The sequence below is a fragment of the Pipistrellus hanaki genome (genome assembly GCF_964339955.1).
Source record: "Pipistrellus hanaki genome assembly, chromosome: 18".
Lineage (NCBI taxonomy): Eukaryota > Metazoa > Chordata > Mammalia > Chiroptera > Vespertilionidae > Pipistrellus > Pipistrellus hanaki.
Window position 1 is genome coordinate 9607860 of NC_140520.1, and position 21887 is coordinate 9629746.

The window sequence follows — 21887 nt, forward strand, 5'->3', positions numbered from 1 at the left end:
AATTACACATTCTATTCTAGAAGGCTGTTTGGTTGCTGATACATTTCATCTAGTCAGATCTTCCCCTCCCACCACCTCTAATAAAGAGCAGAAGTAGGAGCCATATTATGACAGTCTTGTTCTTTTTCTACCATCATAATCTTAAACCATTTTCTTATTCCTTTGTCATTCCATAATCCCCCTAGTCATTTTTTAACCTACTGAGTTTATGTAGAAAAATAGCTAGAAGGGTATAGGGACATAAATAAACTAGATAACAACACTTCACACTGAAGGGAACATTCTAGAAGTATTTATTTCACTGCTGACCATTTGGTTACAGCATGCAACTCTCAACAGCGAGCTGCCACTCTCCATTCCTACAGAAGCACCAAATGCTCTGGTGCCTCTACTTAGTTTCCAGCCTTTCACAGGCTTTATTACCAACATCATTACCGAGGGACGAGCCCTTTGGAGACTTAAAAGCACTTATTCTCTATAAAAAGTAACTCCGTATTTCATGCACAAAACTCCGATTGGCAGATGAAGGTCCAAGATGGAAAAAAAAATTATTATAGTTCTGTAAGTTATCAGGAGTAAAATAAGCATTTCTCCTCGCCTGTCATAAGGAAAAAGAATTCCTCTATCAGGAATCAAGACAGTAGCTTTGATGAGCCCACAGTTATAAAACGAGCCCACAGTTATAAAATTGCTCACTGGGTTAAAATTCTTTCCGAAAATGTTAAGAGGTAAGAAGATGGCTCATTTTCCTCTACAATTTAAAGAAATATTTGCGTATTTGTAAGAGTAATAGGTTATATTGCAGGCCCTTGTGACAATATTTCAAAGACCTATTCTCCCATTTAGAAAATTCAATCTCAGAAGGTAAAAGAAAATCCCCATTATCCCTGAGCAAAAAGGGGAAAAATCGTATGTTCTTTTATTTGTTACTAGAAGACACTATAAATGAGTGGCCTAGCTCTAGGTCATTCTCAGAGGATTTATATAAACTTAAGCAGGTGTGAGGTGCCCTCAGACTTTCTCAGATAAATGTGTTTAGTAGTTTGAGTAGCCACTCAGCAATCTTTTAAATTTAATTAACCACACAGCTGAACATTCTTCATTTTGAAATTTGAGACTGTCCTGAGAAGATGCCTATGGGACATGAAACTATTGGGCACAGAATAATTTTTTAAATGTCAGCAAACGGTGACAAGAGGGAGAGAGTGGGGGAGACTGTAGTGGAGACAATGAGAATGGGGCAGGACAAAGCTATAGTCAGGGGCCTCTGGCTACAGGTACGCTATCCTCACTCCTCATATAAAGCAGACGTTGCAAAATAAAATTAAGCATGTCCCAAACTAATTTAAGGTTTTTTTAAAGGAATAAATGACAGAAAACATTTTAGCTTCTTAATCAAGGAGTGCTATAATAGAATTTCAAGGCATCTTAATATAATTCGTTGAACCCTAAAGCAATTGTGCAATAAGCAAAATATAAAAGGAAAATAACAAAGGTTAACTTCCTACAGGGGCCAACAGACAAGATCTTTGTTGCACAGCAATTAACCTTCACACACTGGAGTCTTATTTAAAAGGCCATCGAAAACTCAGATTACTGAAAATCACAAATGTCACCAACAAAAGGAATGTCGATCAGATAGAGTCAAAACACTTCCCAGAGGACTGCCTTCTCTGAAGGAGTTTCAGCCTGTTGCTAGCACAGGTTGGTTTAGTTAAATCTCACTGATGGCTCCGTTAAAGAATAAATGCCCCAATCAGTGCTGTCTTAAAAATGTAAAACACCGGGAGGGGAAAAAAATACCCAAAATAAAACAATCTACTGTTCCCTAACATAGACAGCTTAGCACCCTGAGAAAGCCTCTGCCCCCAAAAGAGACTTTCCACATGGGGTTAAGCTTCATTCAGTGAGGTGTAACCTTTCATTTTCAGGATTTGTCTTTTCTTGCAAAGTCCTTAAAGGCAGAAGTCCCGCTTGGATTCTAACACACATCTCTGTGAGCTCAGCTTCCTGAAAACACACACCTGCTGGGGCCTAGGTTCTCCCTTGCCAGTGACCGCTGCATTACTTCACAGCCACCAGAACCGCACATACACTATCAACATGATGAAAAACACGGCCACGGCTGCGAGTTTGGCGTAAGTGGACCGCATGTTCAAGTACTTCGCGTCTTGGCGGTATTTCTTAGACAGACTGGACAAATTGTTAGCCTTTGAATCCAATGCTGTCAAAGAGGAAGAGAGGAAAACACTAATTAGTATCTGGAAGTATTTTATCAAATGTATGAAGTCATAAAAATAACCAAAAGGAGTGGCACTATACCAAACCACCACAATGCTTAAATGATCACTTTTAAGATAAGAGTTACCTGTTCTGATTAATTCATGATCCTGAAGCACTAAAAACTCTACAGTGATTTAAAAATTATCAGACCAAGTAATGTTCAAATTCTTGAGGCTGCATAGTGAAGTGGTTAGGAGTGCAGGCACTGGCCTCTGACTCTTTGGTCAGATTTCACAAGCATCAGCCATGTAACTCAGCCTCACGAAAGCCCCGGTTTCATCATCTACGTACTGGGGTTAACAGAAACTATATCATAGGCTTATGGGTACACGCAAATGCCTGTGAAGTGAGCACAATGCCTGCTTATGGTAAACATCTGAGAAATGTTGGCCGACATTAAGCATCTCCATAATCTTTCAATGGTCTAAATTATATTCCCTCATATTTTAAAAAATAATAATCCATGTAAAAATAACACTCAGACAACCAGGAAATCCAATGAACCAGACATTGAATAAAAGCTATATCTCAATGATGAATGCTGCCAAATGTCTGAGACTCTCCACATTGTAGACTAATACAGGTGCTAGGAAACCACCATTATCTACTAAATTGAGTTTTTTAGAATATTTTGCAACATTTCTGTTCCCTACAAGTAAATGGCATTTGTAATGTCATTATCTTCTTATAACTAGGGGCCCAGTGCACAAAATTTGTGCCCGAGGGTTATGTCCCTCAGACCAACCTACACCCTCTCCAATCTGGGACATCCCTCTCATAATCTAGGACTGCTGGCTCCCAACTGCTTGCCTGTCTGCCTTCCTAATTCCCCCAACTGCTCCTAAATGGGCAGTTGGACATCCCTCTCAGAGCCCAGGACTGCAGGCTCCCAACTGCTCTCCTGCTTGCCTTCCTGATTGCCCCTAACCGCTTCTGCCTGCCAGCCTGATCATCCCCTAACCATTCCCATGCCAGCCTGAATGATGTCTAACTGCTCCCCTGCTAGCCTGTTTGCCCCCAACTTTCCTCCTCTGCTGGCCTGGTCACCCCTAACTGCCCTCCCCTGCAGGGTTGCTCGCCTTCAACTGCCCTCTCTTACAGGCCTGGTTGCCTTGAACTGCCCTCCCCTGCTGGCCGTCTTGTGGTAGTCATCTTGTGTCCACTTGGGGACAGGATCTTTGACCACATGGGGGCAGCCATATTGTGTGTTGGAGTGATGGTCAATCTGGATATTACTCTTTTATTAGATAGGATTATTAACTGAGCAATTAAGAGAAATAGCCAGATAGACAAAAGCTAGACTAGACTAAAATACATGGCATATTTTAATAATAAATAAAAATTCTCAATTTGACATAAGTGAATTCTGATCAAACTTTTTACTTCTTTGAGTTTTTGAAAAACTATTTTGCAATCTGAATGTTTGTTCTTCCTCAGAGAATGCTTCTGGAATATTTGGAGTTGCCTAATAGAGACTGTTTTGATTGAGAAATGTGGCATTACTTAATAGCACAGGCATGACAGCTACTTCTAAATTATCAACTTGTTCTGTAAGAAAAACACCTATTCATGTAAAAAGAAGAAGTTACAGGATGAGAAATAACCATGACAATGATGCAAGGAATCTTTCTAGCCAGTCTACTAGAGTGTACAACTCACTGGACAGAGGTTTTTAACTATTGTGTTTATTTTGCTATATCCCTAATAACTAGGACAGAGTTTGGCATATATAGTCAGTGCGCAATAAATAAATATTTGCTAAATGAATCTAAATCTGTTGAGAATAACTGGCAGAGGAACAAGTATTAGGGAATATGAAATAAGTAATAGTTAAGTGAATTCCTTTGCATCAGAACATTTAGAAGCACATGATATCATTAAGACAAAGCTACCACTTGGAGAAGTCGTTTAGCAAATATGTGAAGACACCATGTGAAGTGCTAGATAGAGGATACAATGATGGCCAAAACATGTTTTTTATTCCTATATTTTTGAAATTTACAGTGACACCTTGGAATGAAAAGACAAAACCTATATGGCTTAAGAGAAATAGGTATATTTAGGCAGTAACAAAAGTCATAAGTTGATCTTGCTGAAAGAACTCACAGGAACTATTCTTGGGTCTTAAATGCAAAGTAGACTAGCTATACAACTTTAAAAATTAGAGAAGGCATAAAAGATAGATTCTTATTATGAAGAAGCTTAAAGAGATAGAAAACATAATATGAGGTAGGCTTCTTTTTTTTTATTGTCCTTCAAATATGCTCCATACAGAAATGGTTTTTCTTCCTCTTAAAATACCACTCTTTACTCCTTCCTGATGTATCAAATTTCAAGAATCTTTGCTGCTCAGTTCACATTTATCTACTTCCTTCTATATTTTTATAGCTCTCGTTGCCTATATGTCTATTTAAAACTTACATACAATGAAAAAGCAGTGTGGCTTTTAGAAAGCTACTCAACCTTTCTGAGTCTCTGATTCTTTATCTATAAAACTGGTTTGACACCTCCCACTTCACCTAGGATTACTCTAAAGAATTAATAAAATATATGTAGTCCTCCTACCATCTTGTCTAGCACAAAGTGTTCCTTTGATGTTTGTTTCTAATACCATCTATACATTTCTGATAATGTTACTTATTTTCCCAATCAGGTGAAGTTACTTCAGGGTATAAATGTACTTCTTTTTCAATCAGCATCCCAGCTTTGTAGCAGCCAGCAAAGCAGTAGGAGAGAATTCTTTACATTTTTTATGAACTCACCAAAATATGTATTTTGGATTTTAAAAAAGTTCCTGTGGTCTACTTAATCACAAGTAGAAATTGTAAGTCTATTCTGATGAAAATATACACAGACTCACTTAAAATTAGATTTTTAAAGAGTGTCAAGCTGTATGCTTGGACAACTGCTTCCTAGGAACACAAAGGTTAAAATTTGCAATATGTAATAACAAAATTTATTCATGAATATGTAGAAAGGTTAAATTCAAGAAATATTCCTAAGACATCTACTTGCAATCTTTACTATGGGAGACGTAAAATATATGAAATAGACATAGAACAGAAGCACTTTTAGAGAGTACATGTCCACATTAAACACTTAAGTAACATTTAAACATTAAATATAGATTTGATATTAATAAATATATTAAGTATAAGTATTGTATGTAGTTATTTAGGTAAACTTCCTGAAATATATATTTGGTATTAATAATATATTTATACTTAATAAATTTATACTTAATATATTTATTAATACCAAATATATATTTCAGGAAGTTTACCTAAATAACTACATACACACATATACACAAACACCCCTTTAAGTGCTAAAAAACACCATATGTAGCTAAGTGCTTTAAAGAATTTAATGAGATATGGACTAGAAGGATCAGAAAAGGCTTATTTATTTAAATATGTTTAAACTGATTTTAGAGGGAGAGAGGAAGGGAGAGGGAGAAACATTGATGAGAGGCTGCCTTTGCCACACCTCATACTGGGGATAGAGCCTGCGCCCTGACCGAGAATTTAAGCAGCAACCTCTTGGTGCATGGGCCGACACGCAATCAACTGAGCCACACTGGCCAGGGTAGCAAAGGCTTCTTCATAGAGGTAGCTCCTATCTAGATTTAAAGGACAGGTCCAGGATGACCTGACTGAGTCAGAATGTTTGTAACTAGGGAGAAGGAGAGGAGTTTGTAATCTCCTTACCTCCCAGTATAGCAAACACAATGCTTTTGCACATTACAAGTACACAATAATAATGACTGAATGAATGAAAAGTAAGTTGAGACCAGACTAAATCTTATATTGCATTCAGAGTTCTTAAAGTTTTCAGCAGAGAATTATATAACATTTAATCTGGCGGCAGTAAAATCTCCCCAAGTGGCTACTCAGGAAACCACAGCAATCGACAATTTCCTTGCATTCTTCTTCTCATTTCCGCTCACTTATGTAAGTGTTTCTGTAAATACTTACTAAACTTTGGAAATACCTTGGAAATAGTAATTGCTTCTGATACTGTTTCAACTCAACAAATCTGATCGTGCTAAGAAAAAAATATCATATTGGAAGCTTTATCATGTCATCTGTTTCTGAGATGAAGTCTTAACAACAGTGCTCCAGAGACTCTGACAGCATGCGAGTTATACTAATACAAGCTATCCTTGCCTCTGGAACGAGAACTGCCTCTTCGTAAGACTCGGATGGCTTTTAGCTACTACCTGAGAGGGCTTCTCCTCGTTGTAACACTTCTTCGATATTGGCCACCATGAGCCTCTGCACGTCTTGCAATTCAGTGTTGATGGAGCCCAGGTTTCTCCGAGCACGACTGTCAGTGTACAGCTTCTTGGTTTTCTGGATGTAGGTCTCTAGAATGATGGAGAGCAATGACCATGAAGGACTTCTTTCATGTCCATTAAAATACTGAAACAGGGATTAGGGAGTTCTGAGTTTAGTGCTAGATGGCTGCTATCCATGCTTAACCAAGCTATTGCATGAGTATCAGAAGGGGAGTTTTGATTTCTTTTTTTGTAAATTGTAAAGATATGAGATGACCATGCAGGAGAAATGTCCTTTGCACACCTTCGAAGTGCAAATTAGAAGTACCTACTTTCAGGATCCTTAGAGAAATTAAGACTCACTACAGTAAGCCTTTCCTGAAAGCAGACATTTTCCAACTGTATTCTGAGGACTCTTACAGTTTCATTACTTGACACATTCCCTAAAAAAAAGAAGACTGGCAACAATCTAGCATTTCTACAGCCTAACATGGCAAAAGAGTCAGTGACTCTATCATTAAAAAGTTGAAAAAAAATGTCTTAGAATATTTTCTTTAACGTTCATCCCAATTCCACTCTGTTCGTAAACTTTGGGTAAGGCAGACATGTTATTAGGGAGTTTCCCCAAATAACCACTATAAAATGGCAGCTTCATTCATGTTTAGGTCATGTCTCTATTTCTCATAACTATAGAAGAATGACTTATTATTAAAGATGACATTCTCAACATTTGACAAAAATCTTAAGCTATTTGTGCTGAATACCTCATTTGCCTCTTTTGATCTCCTCTCCACTATTCTGCACCCTGTTTTTGCCTTGGGAAGTTGACCTACATGGACTCTATCAATAATCCATGCTAAGGAAAAAAATATATATATATCATACTGACATAGCTTTGAGCCAAAGGGGGAGCCCCAAGAGTAAGAAAGAAGAGCAAGCAGTGACATCAGGGTATTCAATCCTCTAGCTCCTCCCTGGAAAGTCATCTTGGGTTGGCAACGTCCCTTCACCAACTTACACTGGAGTTGGGCTTCTCTATTCATTTTCTCCTTCCCCAATCCAGAAACTGCTTCTTTTTCTCATTCCTTTGGGCCTGGGGATGGTAACAATGACTGTTACAGGCCCCAGTACCTTGCAGTTCTCCCATAGCCCATTCATGTCTCTGTTTATAATCCTTTCACCTAACCGGAGTGTACCAATTATTTCCTGTGTGACCGTGAGTGACACCAGCAGTCTTTTTTTTTTTTTTCTTCTTGGCTTACTGGACTGCTATTGTCCACAAACGTAAAATTAAAAAACATATACATTAAAACAATTAGCTCTTGGAGAGTTATAAAACACTGGAGTATTTTGCTAAGCTTTATTTCTAAAAAAAAAACCGAGATGACCTCCTTATCTAGAAAACAAAACATTTCAGAAATATAGATAGTAAAAAAACAAAACAAAAACAACTTCTTTTTTTCAACTAAAAATGTCAACAGTGAAGGCTGACCATACTTGTTCTTACTTCCTCTACTTGCTGTACTAGGACATTTCCTTTGATGTTGCCATCGGACACTTTAACAAGGCTGAGCAGTGCTGAGTCTATAATTCTTACACAAATATCAACACCATACTCACTACTTCAGCATGTAGTAAATGTTATCCCCCAATGCCATCTATCTTTGGTACTTTTCTTTAAAATTAGAGAACCTTATTTTTCTAAAAGTAACAAGACACCAAAAATCTTGCTGATTTTCAAATTCTGACCCCCATAAAATGAGCCTTACTGTGAGTATGTTTGTGTCTGCTTGGGAAAAGAACTCAGCTATTATACACCAATTAAGTAGACTTGACCTTAATGAAGAATCAAACCAAATAACCAAAAAGGGCAAAGGGCAACAAGTTCTATGGGGAAAAGATAAAAAGACTAGCGAAAATTACTTATTAGAAGGAAGCCCCATTCATTTAAAAGGACAAAAAAGAAGTGGAATGAAAGAAAGCGGTAGAATCCAAAACGTCAGTAAAATTATGTGAAAATCATCAGTATAACAAATTGCTTTTCCACATTCTTTGCTCCCTTGATAGAGAGGCGAGGAACAAAAACTTACCGAACTCAATAAAGCAATAAGGTCTAGACACAGTGGGCACCTTCTTTCCATACTGTTCATCAAACTCTGAGTGTAAATCTTCTAGGAAAGCAAAAGCCAACTTCTTAGGGAAGTTAGCTTCACTCAAAACCAAGTAACACACTCCGTGTTCAATAATGTAGCTGGAGAGAAACAAAAAAGTAAGAGAAAAGTTGTTTGTACAGTAACAATTCCTCTAACAATGTGAAGCAGACTTTCAGTGCCATATAAGCTTTTCAAAAATATTCTAACCTGCCAAAACTGGTTTGGCTCAGTGGATAGAGCGTCGGCCTGCAGACTGAAGGGTCCCGGGTTCGATTCTGGTCAGGGGCATGTACCTTGGTTGTGGACACATCCCCAATAGGGAGTGTGCAGGAGGCAGCTGATCGATGATTCTCTCTCATCGATGTTTCTAACTCTCTATCCCTCTCTCTTCCTCTCTGTAAAAACTCAATAAAACATATTTTAAAAAAAAAATATTCTAACCTAAGCCGTAGGAGGCTAAGTCAGAAAGCCAATTTCAAACAACAAATCCTTGGAATTGGAAAGCAAACATCTCTCTGTTATTAGAAGTTTATCCCAAAAGGAGTTACTTAGACATGTGTAGTATAACTGTCTATTCACTATATAATTCTTCAACTAAACTGTCCTAATAACTAAGGCTTTTTCTTGAAATCTTGGAGTTGTGACTCCATCCATCCTTTGATTATATATGGTAAACTAGTATGCACAGTTTTAAACTCCTTCCAGCTGTAAGAAAAACAGTGAAACTAAAAAATGTCACAGATACTTAAAAGTTGGAATTTAACATTATTTACAGAAAATAATGACCTCGGAACTAAAAATATCCCCTGGTATCAAGGTAGTAGTACTCTGTATCAACTGGAAACTACCCAGTAACAGAGCTGGCTTCCTCTTGTGGGAGTGAGTTTTCCAATATACTGGAAGGGACTATGATTGAGATGAGCTACTAAGCCCGGACAAGCAGAGTAAGGAAACTGATGCAGGTAGTTAAACAAGCAGTTTACAGCCATCTAATAAATCACATAATCTTATTGTCCCTAAACCAAAGACACTTAACAGTAAATGGTTTGCATTTCTCCTCCCCAACCAGAGGTAAATAGCCTGAATCACTCTAATCGGGGAGACAGATAGCAAAAATCCAATTAATGCCATTTGTCCCAACCATACCCAAGGACAGATGAAGTTAAGGAAATAAATCTTATTTTGGCACCAGCATAAAACTGATGAATATTCTATAGAGATTCTCTCATAAACCCCCAGCCTTTAAAATATTCAAATGGTAAGTCCCAGGACATGCTCTCCCTCCAAGGAGCACCCAGCATGCCTCTCTCAGCCTCCCCCCCCCCCCCCCCCCCCCCAGGCATGTATCTCCTAAACTCTAAGGGTTGCTACCAAGGAACAATGGGCAGTGACCCCTGACCCTGTCCCCCTTTTCTCTGACTTATTAGTGAGCCAAAGCAGCCCAGCCTAGGCTCACTTCCCCACCTAGTCCCTCTCCCGGTGCTTCTTCTATCCGAGGCCCTTCCTTGTTTCACTGTCCCCAGCTTTAATAACTGTCCTCTGAAAATCGCCTGGACTCGGGTTGTGAATCTTTCCTGCATGAAGTCAAGAACCCACACACTACCAGCCTGCCCCTAGGCAGACCCGCTCAGGGCCAGACCCCTGTCTGGTAACGATTACATGTCTGAGATATTCTTGGAAAGAGATTAGGCTACTCAGTGGTTTTCAAATGTGTTTTAGCCATTGTAGTCTTTATTTCAGCAAAAATTACATTCAGAAAACGAATATGTATAGAAAATAAAATACGTTCTTTACTTTAATTAGGAGTCTATGGGTCCCTCACTCCACCCTTGCCCCACTCCTAAGGCATCCTAGGACTCCACAGAGTAGTGTTTCTTGTCTATTATATGATCACTCAGGCCCTTTAAATATATTTTATTGATTTTACACAGAGAGGAATTGAGAGGGACAGAGTTAGAAACGTCGATGAGAGAGAAACACGGACCAGCTGCCTCTTGCACACCCCCCACTGGGGATGTGCCCGCAACCAAGGTACGTGCCCTTGACCGGAATCGAACCTGGGACCTTTCAGTCCGCAGGCCGACGCTCTATCCACTGAGCCAAACCGGTCCCGGCCACTCAGGCCCTTTAAAATAATGATGATGATGATGATGATGATGGTAATAATACTGCTGTCCTATCTTTTGTAGTTTTTTTCCTAACCCATAGTAGAGATAAAGGTATTATATAATTAAGTGCCTTTAAATTTTTAATTTTAAAAATTAGGTTTAGCCAAAACCAGTTTGGCTCAGTGGATAGAGCATCGGCCTGCGGACTGAAGGGTCCCAAGTTCGATTCTGGTCAAGGGCATGTACCTTGGTTGCGGGCACATCCCCAGTAGGGGGTGTGCAGGAGGCAGCTGGTCGACGTACCTCTTTCATTGATGTTTCTAACTCTATCCCTCTCTCTAAAAAAGTCAATAAAATATATTTTTTTAAAATTAGGTTTATAGCAAATGTTTTTTAAACTATACAAATTAATACCTAATGAAACTTAATGCCACTACTTTATTAACCAATAGTCCAGGGCTTTTTGTTTTGTTTTTGTATACTTATTTGCTTGTTTTTGATGGGTGGCAGTTTTGGTTTTTTTCCTTTTAAGTTAAATACACAAGGCTGTTCCCAGGTCTATATTACCTTAGTATCTGAGTTCCTAAAATAGCAACATTATTCAATTATTCAGCTAATTCTTTTTTTCTCTCTGATTTTCTTATCCTCTCTTTTCTTTAATCCTTCCTATTTTATCACCTTCAAGAGCTTTATATGTAATGCGAATGCACAAGTCAACTTAATTAGACCTGCTTTCTGATTTAGCTAAACTTTTCCCAGCCCACTGAAGCAACCCAACTTCTTTCAGATAATTGTCACCAACACAGCAGTAAATATCAACACGAAGCAGATTATTATTGTAGATCACAAAGGAAGAATAAAGGGTAAAATATTTAACTGCAGCAGTGTTCGACTATATTCTGTGCAGTGAGAAAACCTTAAGTCATTTTCAAGTTCTACCATTTCTTACTTCTTTTCAGTTGGGTCAAGTTCCTAGACTTTCTAAATCTCTGTTGTCTTGCTAATGAAAAAAAAAAAAAAAAAAAGGATTCTACTGAGTCTCCTATCTACCTATTCCAGGACTTCTCTGAGGATCAAATGAAATAAGGCACGGGAAAACGCTTCACAGACATTTGGTTGAACTGTAAAATGTTTCCACCTGGCTATAAAGCAAGTCAAGTTCCTAGGCTAAAGAAACTGTAAGGAGGCTAGTCACTAGGGAGAGGAAGCCAGGTGTTGCTATGTGACGTCATTACCTGGTGCTCACAGCAAGAGTTTCTGGGCTAGGTTGGGCTGTGGGCTGCATTTTATGCCATGAGATCTTGGCAGCATTGGCTGCAATTTGGTGATATGTCGTTCTGGGGTGGTGGCGGGACCTGTGTCCCACTTGGGGGAAGCCAAGTGTTGGTTTGTTGGCACCAGGTCCATGGTACCATTCATTTTTAAATGGCCAGTGTGCATCATGGCAGCTCCTGCATTGAATGTCTGCCCCCTGGTGGTCAGTGTGCATCACAGCTACTGATTGGATAAATATAGATGTTTGAGCAGGGTACTAATCTGAATGTGTCTGGTTCTATGAAGCTCCTAAAGCAAAAGCTATCTATTATTGCATGACAGGTACAGCATTCACTAGCACAAGATGAATAAACAAACCGAGATCTTAGTTTTGCAGAATCAGAGCTAGGGAAGTGGCTTCATGAAGAGACCACATTTTTAAAGTTATCTTACTTTTAAAAAATTACTCTCATCACATGTTACTTACATTTACTGTATTTCTGTATTTCATACTTAAATGAACACAGAGAAAGCAGGATTATACTCACTGAAAACTCATGGTGTCAGCTTCCAAAGTACATCTGGTAGGGGACTGCTCATTCAATTTTCGAAAGAGTTGCTTAGCCTGACTCTGGTACTTTTGAAGGTCCCGAAAAGCCTGAAAGAAGACACCTTCATTTAAGAATTTTCCAGCCCTGCTCAGTATTGCTCAGTAGAGTGTTGTTACTGGTCTGGATCTAAGGTTGAGTATTGAGAAAGAACAAAGTGAAATCTTAAAATTCTATATAGTAAAATGCTGAGCTAAGAGTAAAAATGAGGAAGCAATAAAAATTATTTCAACGACTGGTAAGCAAGGTACAAGTAATTATAGCTATATTTAAAATGGTGAATTGAAAATGCAAATCAAAACCACAATGAGATACCACCTGACACCCGCCAGAATGGCTAATGTCAAAAAGACAAGAAATAACAAGTGTTGGTGAGAATATTGAGAAAAGGGAACCCTCATTCACTGGTGGAAATGTAAATATATATGCAACATTGTTTAATGATAATGTACAATGGTGCAGCCACTATGGAGGTTCCTCAAAAAATTAAAAATAGAACTCTTATGATCCAGCAACCCTACTTCTGGGTAGTTATTCAAAGAAAATGAACACAGTTATTTGAAAAGATATATGCACCCCTATATTCATTGCAGCATTATTTACAATAGCTGAGATATGGAAACAACCTTAGTGTCCATCAATGGATGAAAGGATAAAGAAGATGTGGTATATATACAGAGTAGAATACTATCCCAGCCATTAAGAAAATGGAATCTTACCATTTGTGACATCATGGATGGACCTTGAGGGCCATTACATTAAGTGAGTCAAAGAAAGAAATACTGTATGACCTCACTTATATGTGAAATCTAAAAAAACAAAACAAACAAAACAAAACAAAAAAAACAAAATCATAGATGCAGAGAACAGACTGGTGGTTGCCAGGGGGAAGGGGGGGAAGTGAGTGAAAGCAGATGAAAGGGATTAAAAGTTACAAACTTCCAGTTATAAAATAAATAGTCATGGGGATCTAACATACAGCATGATGACTAATATTAATAACACTAAGAGCCCAGCGCGCGATTCGAAATCGCGTAGCACTGCCCACCCTCTAGTCGCCAGTCTGGCCCTGCCTTGCTCCTTAGGCCCAAAAATTGCATTGTGCCCTTCCTCTCTGTAAAAAATCAATAAAATATTTTTTAAAAATAAAATAAATAAGAATAAAATGGTAAACTGAACAATTAAATATGAATAAGAAAGTAAACAAGTAAACCTGGGAGTTAGGCAGAGACCACTAGAACTATCAATTTGTATATTTATCTTGTTCAGCGCTATCTTTTTTTTATTTCTCTTTTTTTAATATATTTTATTGACACAAGTAATTGTTCAGCAGTCCTAGTGATACCAATGCAATTGTTTGGCCAATTACTACCCTGTACTTTTTATATTATATACAGAACCACATCCTAAATATGCTACTGGATGAACTCAGATTAGTTTCAGAATTTATCAGACATTCACATCCGCTTCATTATTGGATTACCAACTGATACCTTTCCTTTTAGTGTATAAAAGGTTCAAGTCCATTTTTAGATAAAGTAGGAAACAGAATTAAGATATCTAATTTAATTATTTGTAGGTAGACTTTAATCTTGAAAGCAAATAGGGTTTATCTTTAACATAAGTAGTGCTTATGTTGTGAGACCTAGATTCAAGCTGCCACAGGATTTCTTAAACACTTCCTATGAATTTGAGTTAATATTAAATGTAAAATGTCACCTAGAAGGTATATCTGCTTAATTAAGATACTTACTATAAAAATATTTGGAAGAGATATCCATTTCTTAAAAAATCATTTCTGGACTCCTAAGATGTAAATACATTATTAAAAATCATAGGACAAGGTTGTAAATTTAGTGTAGTGGGTAGGTACTAAGGCTCTAGTCTAGAGTCAGACAGATATTGATTAAAAACCAGGGTTCCAAACCAGGGTTAATTTTGCTCCACCTGCCACCCCTCACCCCAGGACATCTGGCTATGTCTGCAAACATTTTCGTTGTCACACTGGAGGAAGGGTAGAGGTAGTGCTACTGGCATCTAGATGTAGAGACCACGGATGCTGCTAGACATCTTACAATGCATAGGACAGTTTCCGCAGTAATTATCCATCCCAAAATGTCAACAGTGCTGAAGTTAAGAAACCCTGATAAAAAATTGCATTGTGCCCAGTGAGAGTGGCTCAGTTGGTTGAGCATTGTCTTGTGCACTGAAGGGTTGCCAGTTCAATTCCCAGCCAGGGCACATACTTGAGTTGTGGTTCTATCCCTGGTCAGGAAATGTACAGAAGGCAATCGATCAATGTCTCTCTCTCTCTCTCTCTCTCTCTCTCTCTCTCTCTCTCTCTCTCAGCATGTCCTTGGGTGAGGATTAAAAAAATGGAAAAAAAAATTTTGTTGTGCTACTTGTAAGCTATGTGACCTTACTCGAGACACATCCTAAATTTCAGAGCTTCCTTATCTATAAATGGGGATAACAGTATCTATTGCTGTTAAAATTGCGTATCATGCACTTGACAGGCTTAACACAGTGCATGGAATGTCGTAAGCATTCTATAAATATTCTGTATACTATTGTAATGGTAAAAATTAGTCTACGATTGATATTTTTGCAGGTAATAAAAGTTTAATACTTTATCATTCAAATTCAACATTTCTAAAGGAAATCACCATGGGAGTACAACCACAAAAAATGTTTTTGTGTGAAGTTTCTTTCCTTGTCAATTGAACAAAGCAACCCATTTTGGTAGATGGATACCTAATTTTTAAGATACAGACAATAGTATGTCAATTTTTGAATAAAGTATCAAGGTAGAGAGAAGGAGCCTACTAATATTAATTTAACTTCAAATCCATTTTGTATTCTTCGCCCACATTGAAATTCAATGCAACAGCTGGAAAGCTGACCAGATTTCCCCCACTTTGGGAAAACGATTTCTCAAATGACACATCCTTTAAAGAATATTTCACCATCCTACTTTTCCAAATCATGCTCCATTTAAAACTTCCACTCCTTCTGGACAGTGTTCCTAGAAAATCTTAACAAATTGGAAAAGAGAAAAATATTTCACAATTTAAAATTCAGGGTGTGCTCCATATCAATGTTTAAACTTGTTTTGTTGAATGAACCGAAAACATTTCACTTGGCTTGACCTGCAACTTCAAAATCTGTATCACTGTTCTTCTAAAAGTGAAAGTAAACACATTTCTATATCAAATTTACAAATGCATACAGCCAAAGAGACGCCTCCCTTATTACTTAACACGACTGTCAGTTTAAATGTCTTTTCTTCTGGGAACAGTTTCCTGATCTCCCCAAATCCACTGAGATACCATGCCTTTTCCATTTTAACCAAACCTCCTTCCTCTTCCGTAGCAGTTACACTACGTTATCACTGCTTGTTAGTTGTCTGGTTTTTCCACCAAACTCTACGTTTCAGGAAAGTAGGGACTATGTGTGCTAATCCCCTGCATCAGCACCAGGCGTGGCACTTTGGATGTGCTTAATAATTTATTTTTCAGGAATATATGAACAAAAAGTCCAAGAAAAGATACGTGCAAAAAAAAATATTTTTCTACAACCCGTCTTATTTTTAGGCCTTGAAGTTTTTGTCCCAAAACTACTTAGGTTGTGTGAGAAAGTAGGATAAAACTGGCCACTTTATACATGTTATAAAAATTCCATTCTCAGCCCCCCTCCTTCAGAGACCTCCCAGCCGTGCCCTGGAAACTTGTTTCACCCCAGAAGTTTCCCTTGTGAGTCTAAGGCACAAAGGAGCTCCTTTTCAAGACGTCTGGAGTTTGTTGTTGTTTTTAATCAACTCAATACATTTCTGAGATACCTCGTGGCATGAAGCTGCTGTTGTAAAAGCTGTCATAAACACAAAGATGACTAAGACCTGTCATTTGCCTGCTAGGAAGCTCTATTAAAAGGAAAAGAAAAACAGTTAAGATAAAGGTAGAATGCCTAACAGGAAGATAACACAGGGGTGATGACTCCATCAGTAAGACTTACAGGAAGTGGGGATGGGGCATAACCTTGAAAGAAGGTACTGTACTGGACTTCAAACAGGTGCCTATATGTGGCAATATTACCTCACCCACTTTCAACAGATATCATCAGCAAGCTAGGGCAAGGATCAGGTGCTGGAGCTGAAGAATTTGGGAGCTGATTTAACCCAGGGCCTGTCAGCCAACCTTAGTAGCAGCAAAAAACACACAAACTTCTAAGTCCTGAATTTTAACAAAGTCCCTCGAGCGTGACAGACCCCTGGGGGGGAAACCCAATCAGCTGAACCTATCCCTTCTCCAGAGCGTTTCGTTTTAAGAGAAACACGGAACACAAAAGTCTACCTCCGCCTCCAGAGCAGATGTCTCCTAACAGGTAGTCTCTCCAAAGCCAGAAGGTAAAAGAGCAAGTACTTCGGAGGGGACTGGGGTGTCTGGGAAGTCGCCAGGGTCCAGAGAAGAAATCCTGTGCGGAGAGCTTGGGGTCGCGGGGACCCAGGAGCTCACCTGTTCGTCCTCCTGGATGGAGGCGGCCAGCGGGAGCCCGTCCGCCACCCGGGCGATCATCGTGAGCAGCAACATCTTCGCAGGCTCCGGGAACCCAACGCGGGCCGCACGGCCGGCCGTCGGCGTCCTCTGGCTTTCCTCCGCCGCTACAGCGGTTCGATCTCCTCCTCAGCTCCCGGAGACCCAGCGACTGGCGTCTCCGCTTCCTGCTGAGGTGGCCGGAAACGAGCTCCAGAGCGTTCCACTACCGGTCCCCCAGAATTGGCGTCCCACTGGGAAACACAACCCCCGCAACACAGTTCCGCCACCTCTCCTTCCACCTCCAGAAACTTTTCAAGGCCCCACTCACTTTGTTGGATTTTGAGCTTCCGATAAGCCTTGAGGGCGTGGCACACAAGCTGAAATAGAAAGTTCTAGTTTCCTGATACTTTAAATGTGGGGAGAGGGCTGGAAAGAGGGTGAGAGTTAATGAGAACTTAGATGGAGGGTGTGTAAAATAAAATCAAGCTACATATTTTTATATTTAAATTTTCTGGATTTTTATATTATATATCCTATACATAGTATTTTATATGTTAGTATATTTTTAGGTAGATATTTTGGCCTTTTTTTTTTTTTTTTTTTTTTTTTTTTTGCTTACAGTACTTGTTTATGCTATACCACCAGATCCCTGAACAGTTTCTAGAAAAGAAGAAAGAGGAGGAGGAGGAGGAGGAGGAGGAGGGGAAGGAGAAGGAGAAGGAGAAAAGGAGAAGGAGGAGGAAAAGGAGGAGAGGAGGAGGAGGAGGAGGAGGAGGAGGAGGAGGAGGAGATATTGTATGTGTGAATAAATGACCAAGTATAGGACCTCAGAAATCACCTAGGTCAATCACTATTCCAAAAATTGGACCTCTGCTACATCTATCATGATAGGTAACAGGGTAGCCTTGTTAGAATTTCCAGTAACTAGGTATTCACTCCATGTAGGAGAGACCTCTAGAAATTCCATTTATGTTTCTATCTCTGTTTTCTTAGGTGTCCACATCTCTAAAATGGGGATATTTGCCTCTCCTGACTTTTGTGAATATTAAATGAAAAAATGTAGGTACACAGATTTTGTAAACTATAAACTTTTTAAAATTTATTATTTAAAATTAATAACTACTTCTGTATTTATTATATGAATAACAACTCTTTATTAAGCACTTGCAGTTGGCGTTAAGTGCTTTATGGATACTAGTTAATAACCAAACAACACAGGAAGGTTGTTTAATGTTAGGTTCCCACTTCGTAGTTGGAAAAAAAGCACTAGAGAGTTATTTTTCCAAGATGACACAGGAAGCAGCGATGGGAAAAGGATTTGAACAGAGTTTGAACTTCAAAGCCTATTCTTTAATCCTGACGCAACTCTGTCTTAACATTTAACCATAAGAAAAGAGCTCATGTTTTTGTTCTCTTTTCTACAACTACAGTTATTAGGGGAAAACTAATATTATTTATTGAGAGGATTTGAGGAGGAAGACCCAATAAGATCTAATGATTGACTCCAGATAAAAGATAAAAGACTAGGATATATGTAAGACAAAGAAACCAAAGGGATGATTAACAGTGAGAAAGTAAAATAGAAAACAATCCTGTGTATATGAGAGCCTAAGTTTGTAAAATCATAATATCTTACATTTAGAATAGCTAATAGATAAAAGCTGATCTAACTTCCCATCCTCCAACTCAATAAGTACAGCCTTCCACCACATTTTCAAATGATGGTCATTTAGCCTCTTCAAGAACAATCCCAGTAAAGAGTTATTAATACAAATATTTTAACTTAATACAAATACATTAATATAAATATTTTGAGGATACTGCTACAAGGGATCAGAGAAGTAGATAGAGAATACAGCAGGCATGCACAAGGAGCAGAGTTGGAGCAAGTCCCAGCTTCTATCCAGTTCCTGGCTCTGTCTGGTCTCTTCCTAAAGCCCATAAACATTCCTGCTCACAGATTCTATGAGCCATCGTTATTTCTTTACAATAAGTCCCCCCCGACACAAACACATTTTTTCTTAGTTACTTACAACCACAAAAATTAACTAATAGCGGAATGCAGAGTCAACATGAAGCAAAACTTTCTTGAAACAAAAACATTCATATTTGCACCTCTTACTTTTTCCCTCTTAGACACACTATTCTGACACCATTTATACACACTGAAATTATTCCTCCAAGGAGAGGGCAGTGGTCTTCTTAGGTCACAGAGCAGCCATCAGGAGAAGGCCAGAACTGCGTCTGTGTGAAAGTGCCCCCCACTTAGACCTCGGGAACTCTGAAATCTGAACTGCTTTTGCATTTGGCTTAATGAGCATCATCTCATTCACACCCAGGAGTTACCTTTGAGCTCCTGCCCTTTGGTCCTTTGGGCGATACAGGACTAGGTAATAATGGCAAACACTGTGATCAAAATCTGGAAGGTTCTCAACTCTTTTACAATAAGTGAAAAAAAGGGTAGTAACAAACATTGTACAAAGCTTTAGAGTTCATAAAGCTTATGTACCTTTGCCTGAAACCTAACAACCCTGTGAAATGGGTCAAATACAAGAGTCATGGAGCTTGTAAATGTTGTACAAAAAAACAAAATATATCCTAAGGATCCTGAAACACCAATCAGAAAGAATATATGCACCTCTATGTTCAATAGCTAAAATCTGGAAAACAACCCAAGTAACCATCAGTAGATAAGTAGATTTTAAAAAATGATGCAGCTGAAACCGGTTTGGCACAGTGGATAGGGCTGAAAGGTCCCAGATTCGATTCTGGTCAAGGGCATGTACCTTGGTTGTGGGCACATCCCCAGTAGGAAGCAGCTGATCGATGTTTCTCTCTCATCGATGTTTCTGGCTCTCTATCCCTCTCTCTTCCTCTCTGTAAAAAATCAATAAAATATATTAAAAAAAACTGTGATACATTACATAATATAATACTATGCAGCTGTAAAAGAGAAGGATTTCTTACCCTTTGAGACAGCATTGGTGGACCTGAAGATTATTATACCAAGTAAAATAAGCTGGTCAGAGAAAGACAAATATCACATGATCTCACTTATATGTGGAATCTAACAAAAGAATCTGACAATCAAAATAGTACATGGAACAGACTGATAAATCTCAGATGGGAGGAGCTGGAGAGGGGCGGGCAGGAAAGATTAACCAAAGAATAAATATGCAATATTAATATTTTTAATAAATAAAAATAGCCCCTGATTGGTGAGAACCTGGGGTGGGGCGGGGCTGGGTTGGTAGGTGAAAGGGGGACATCTGTAACACTGTCAATAATAAAAAAGAAAACGTGTCCACTCAGAAGTATGTACATGAATGTCCATAGCAGCATTAGTCATAATAGTAAAAAATGCAAACAATCCAAATGTCAATTAACTGATGAATGAATAAAAAAAATGTGGTCTTTTCATACAATGTGAAAAGCAATAAAAATGAATGGAATACTGGCATATGCTACAAAGTAAATGAACCTTGAAAACATGATGCTAAGTGAAAAAAAGTCAGACACAAAAGACTGTATGTCATATGATTGCACTTATATGAAATGTAAAGAAAGAATATAGGTTAGTGGTTGTCAGGAGCTGGAGGGAGGGATAGCAGATGATAGAGATAGAAATGGTGAGTGCCTTTGATGGCTATGGGGTTTTTTTAGCGGGGGGGGGGGGAGATAAAAATGTTCTGAAATTAGATAGCAGTGATGGTTGCACAATTCTGGGAATATACCTGAAAGCTACTGATGAAAGAAAAACTAAATAAAGAGATATATTCCATGATTATGGATAGGAAGACTCAATTTTGTCAAGATGTCATTTCTTCCCAACTTGCTCTGAAGATTCAATGTGTCCCAATCAACAATAGTGACTATTGCCTGTGAACCTTGGGACCCACAGCCTCCACTACAGTGCTGTACCTTCTCCGTTGCAGGCCTGTGCTGTACTAGAATAGCGCATCAGAAGCTTTCTGCTTTGTGGGAGACTCCTTAGCCTCTGTTCTTAGAAGATACTGTGGGAATATGAGAAAAAAGTTTTCAGAACAAACGATCAGTGTTTTTAAGTGACTTATGAAGTTTTCTTTTTTGAATCATGAAGACGTTCCCTTGACTTGATGGTGGATACCAAGGTATATACAAGGTGGCCAAAAGTAGGCTTCCAGTTAGGAGTACATGAAACGCAGAGTTCATTTTTGTATTATTACTTATTAATTATTGTATTTACTTGCATTACAACTGTGAGCCTCATTTTGCCCACCCCTGCATACTTTACTATGAATTCATGAGAAATGGCACTCAGAAAGTCTCAACCGAAAGGAAAACCGAGGAAAGGTCCTTACAATTAACGGGGAAATGGAAAGGAAAAGTAGATTTTAAAAGAGGGAAAGAGAGAGGAAGGAGGCTAGCCAACAATCTGAGAAGTGGTGAGGTGGAGGAGGTGTAAGGGCTAGTCGTTTGGAGGGAAGAGGGGGACAAACATCGGGGAGATAAGGAGAGAGAGGTTGCGAAAGGAGCACCGTTTGGAGGTTGGGACTTGAGGGAGGTGGCAATAGAGCGGATAGAAAGGGAGAAGAAAAAAAAAGATCTGGGGATGAAAAGATCTCCAGGTTGAGGTAGTGGGTGGGGTGTGTGCGTGCGGGAGAGGCACAGCGCAATCTGGGCGGAGCAGG

The 21887-nt window shown here is 38.8% G+C and overlaps 1 protein-coding gene across 1 annotated transcript; it reads right to left on the reverse strand.

Moving 5' to 3' along the window:
• Window positions 1–277: 277 nt before the first annotated feature.
• Window positions 278–17420, reverse strand: SEC22B (SEC22 homolog B, vesicle trafficking protein). Its single transcript, XM_084866380.1, has 5 exons — window positions 17197–17420; window positions 12626–12735; window positions 8653–8813; window positions 6506–6652; window positions 278–2224 (listed from the first exon to the last, which is right to left on the reverse strand). Exons 1-5 carry the CDS (start codon window positions 17269–17271, stop codon window positions 2070–2072), a joined length of 648 nt encoding a protein of 215 aa, XP_084722506.1. The 5' UTR covers window positions 17272–17420; the 3' UTR covers window positions 278–2069.
• Window positions 17421–21887: the final 4467 nt, after the last annotated feature.

What these genes read in the sequence shown, in the direction of transcription:
- SEC22B (XM_084866380.1), bottom strand. Translation starts at nt 17,271, where the DNA reads ATGTTGCTGCTCACGATGATCGCCCGGGTGGCGGACGGGCTCCCGCTG. An exon ending in GCTGACACCATGAGTTTTCA is followed by an intron (nt 8,814 to 12,625) that starts GTGAGTATAATC and finishes GTTTCTCTCCAG; the next exon opens with CTACATTATTGAACACGGAG. An exon ending in TTATTGCTTTATTGAGTTCG is followed by an intron (nt 6,653 to 8,652) that starts GTAAGTTTTTGT and finishes CCATCATTCTAG; the next exon opens with AGACCTACATCCAGAAAACC.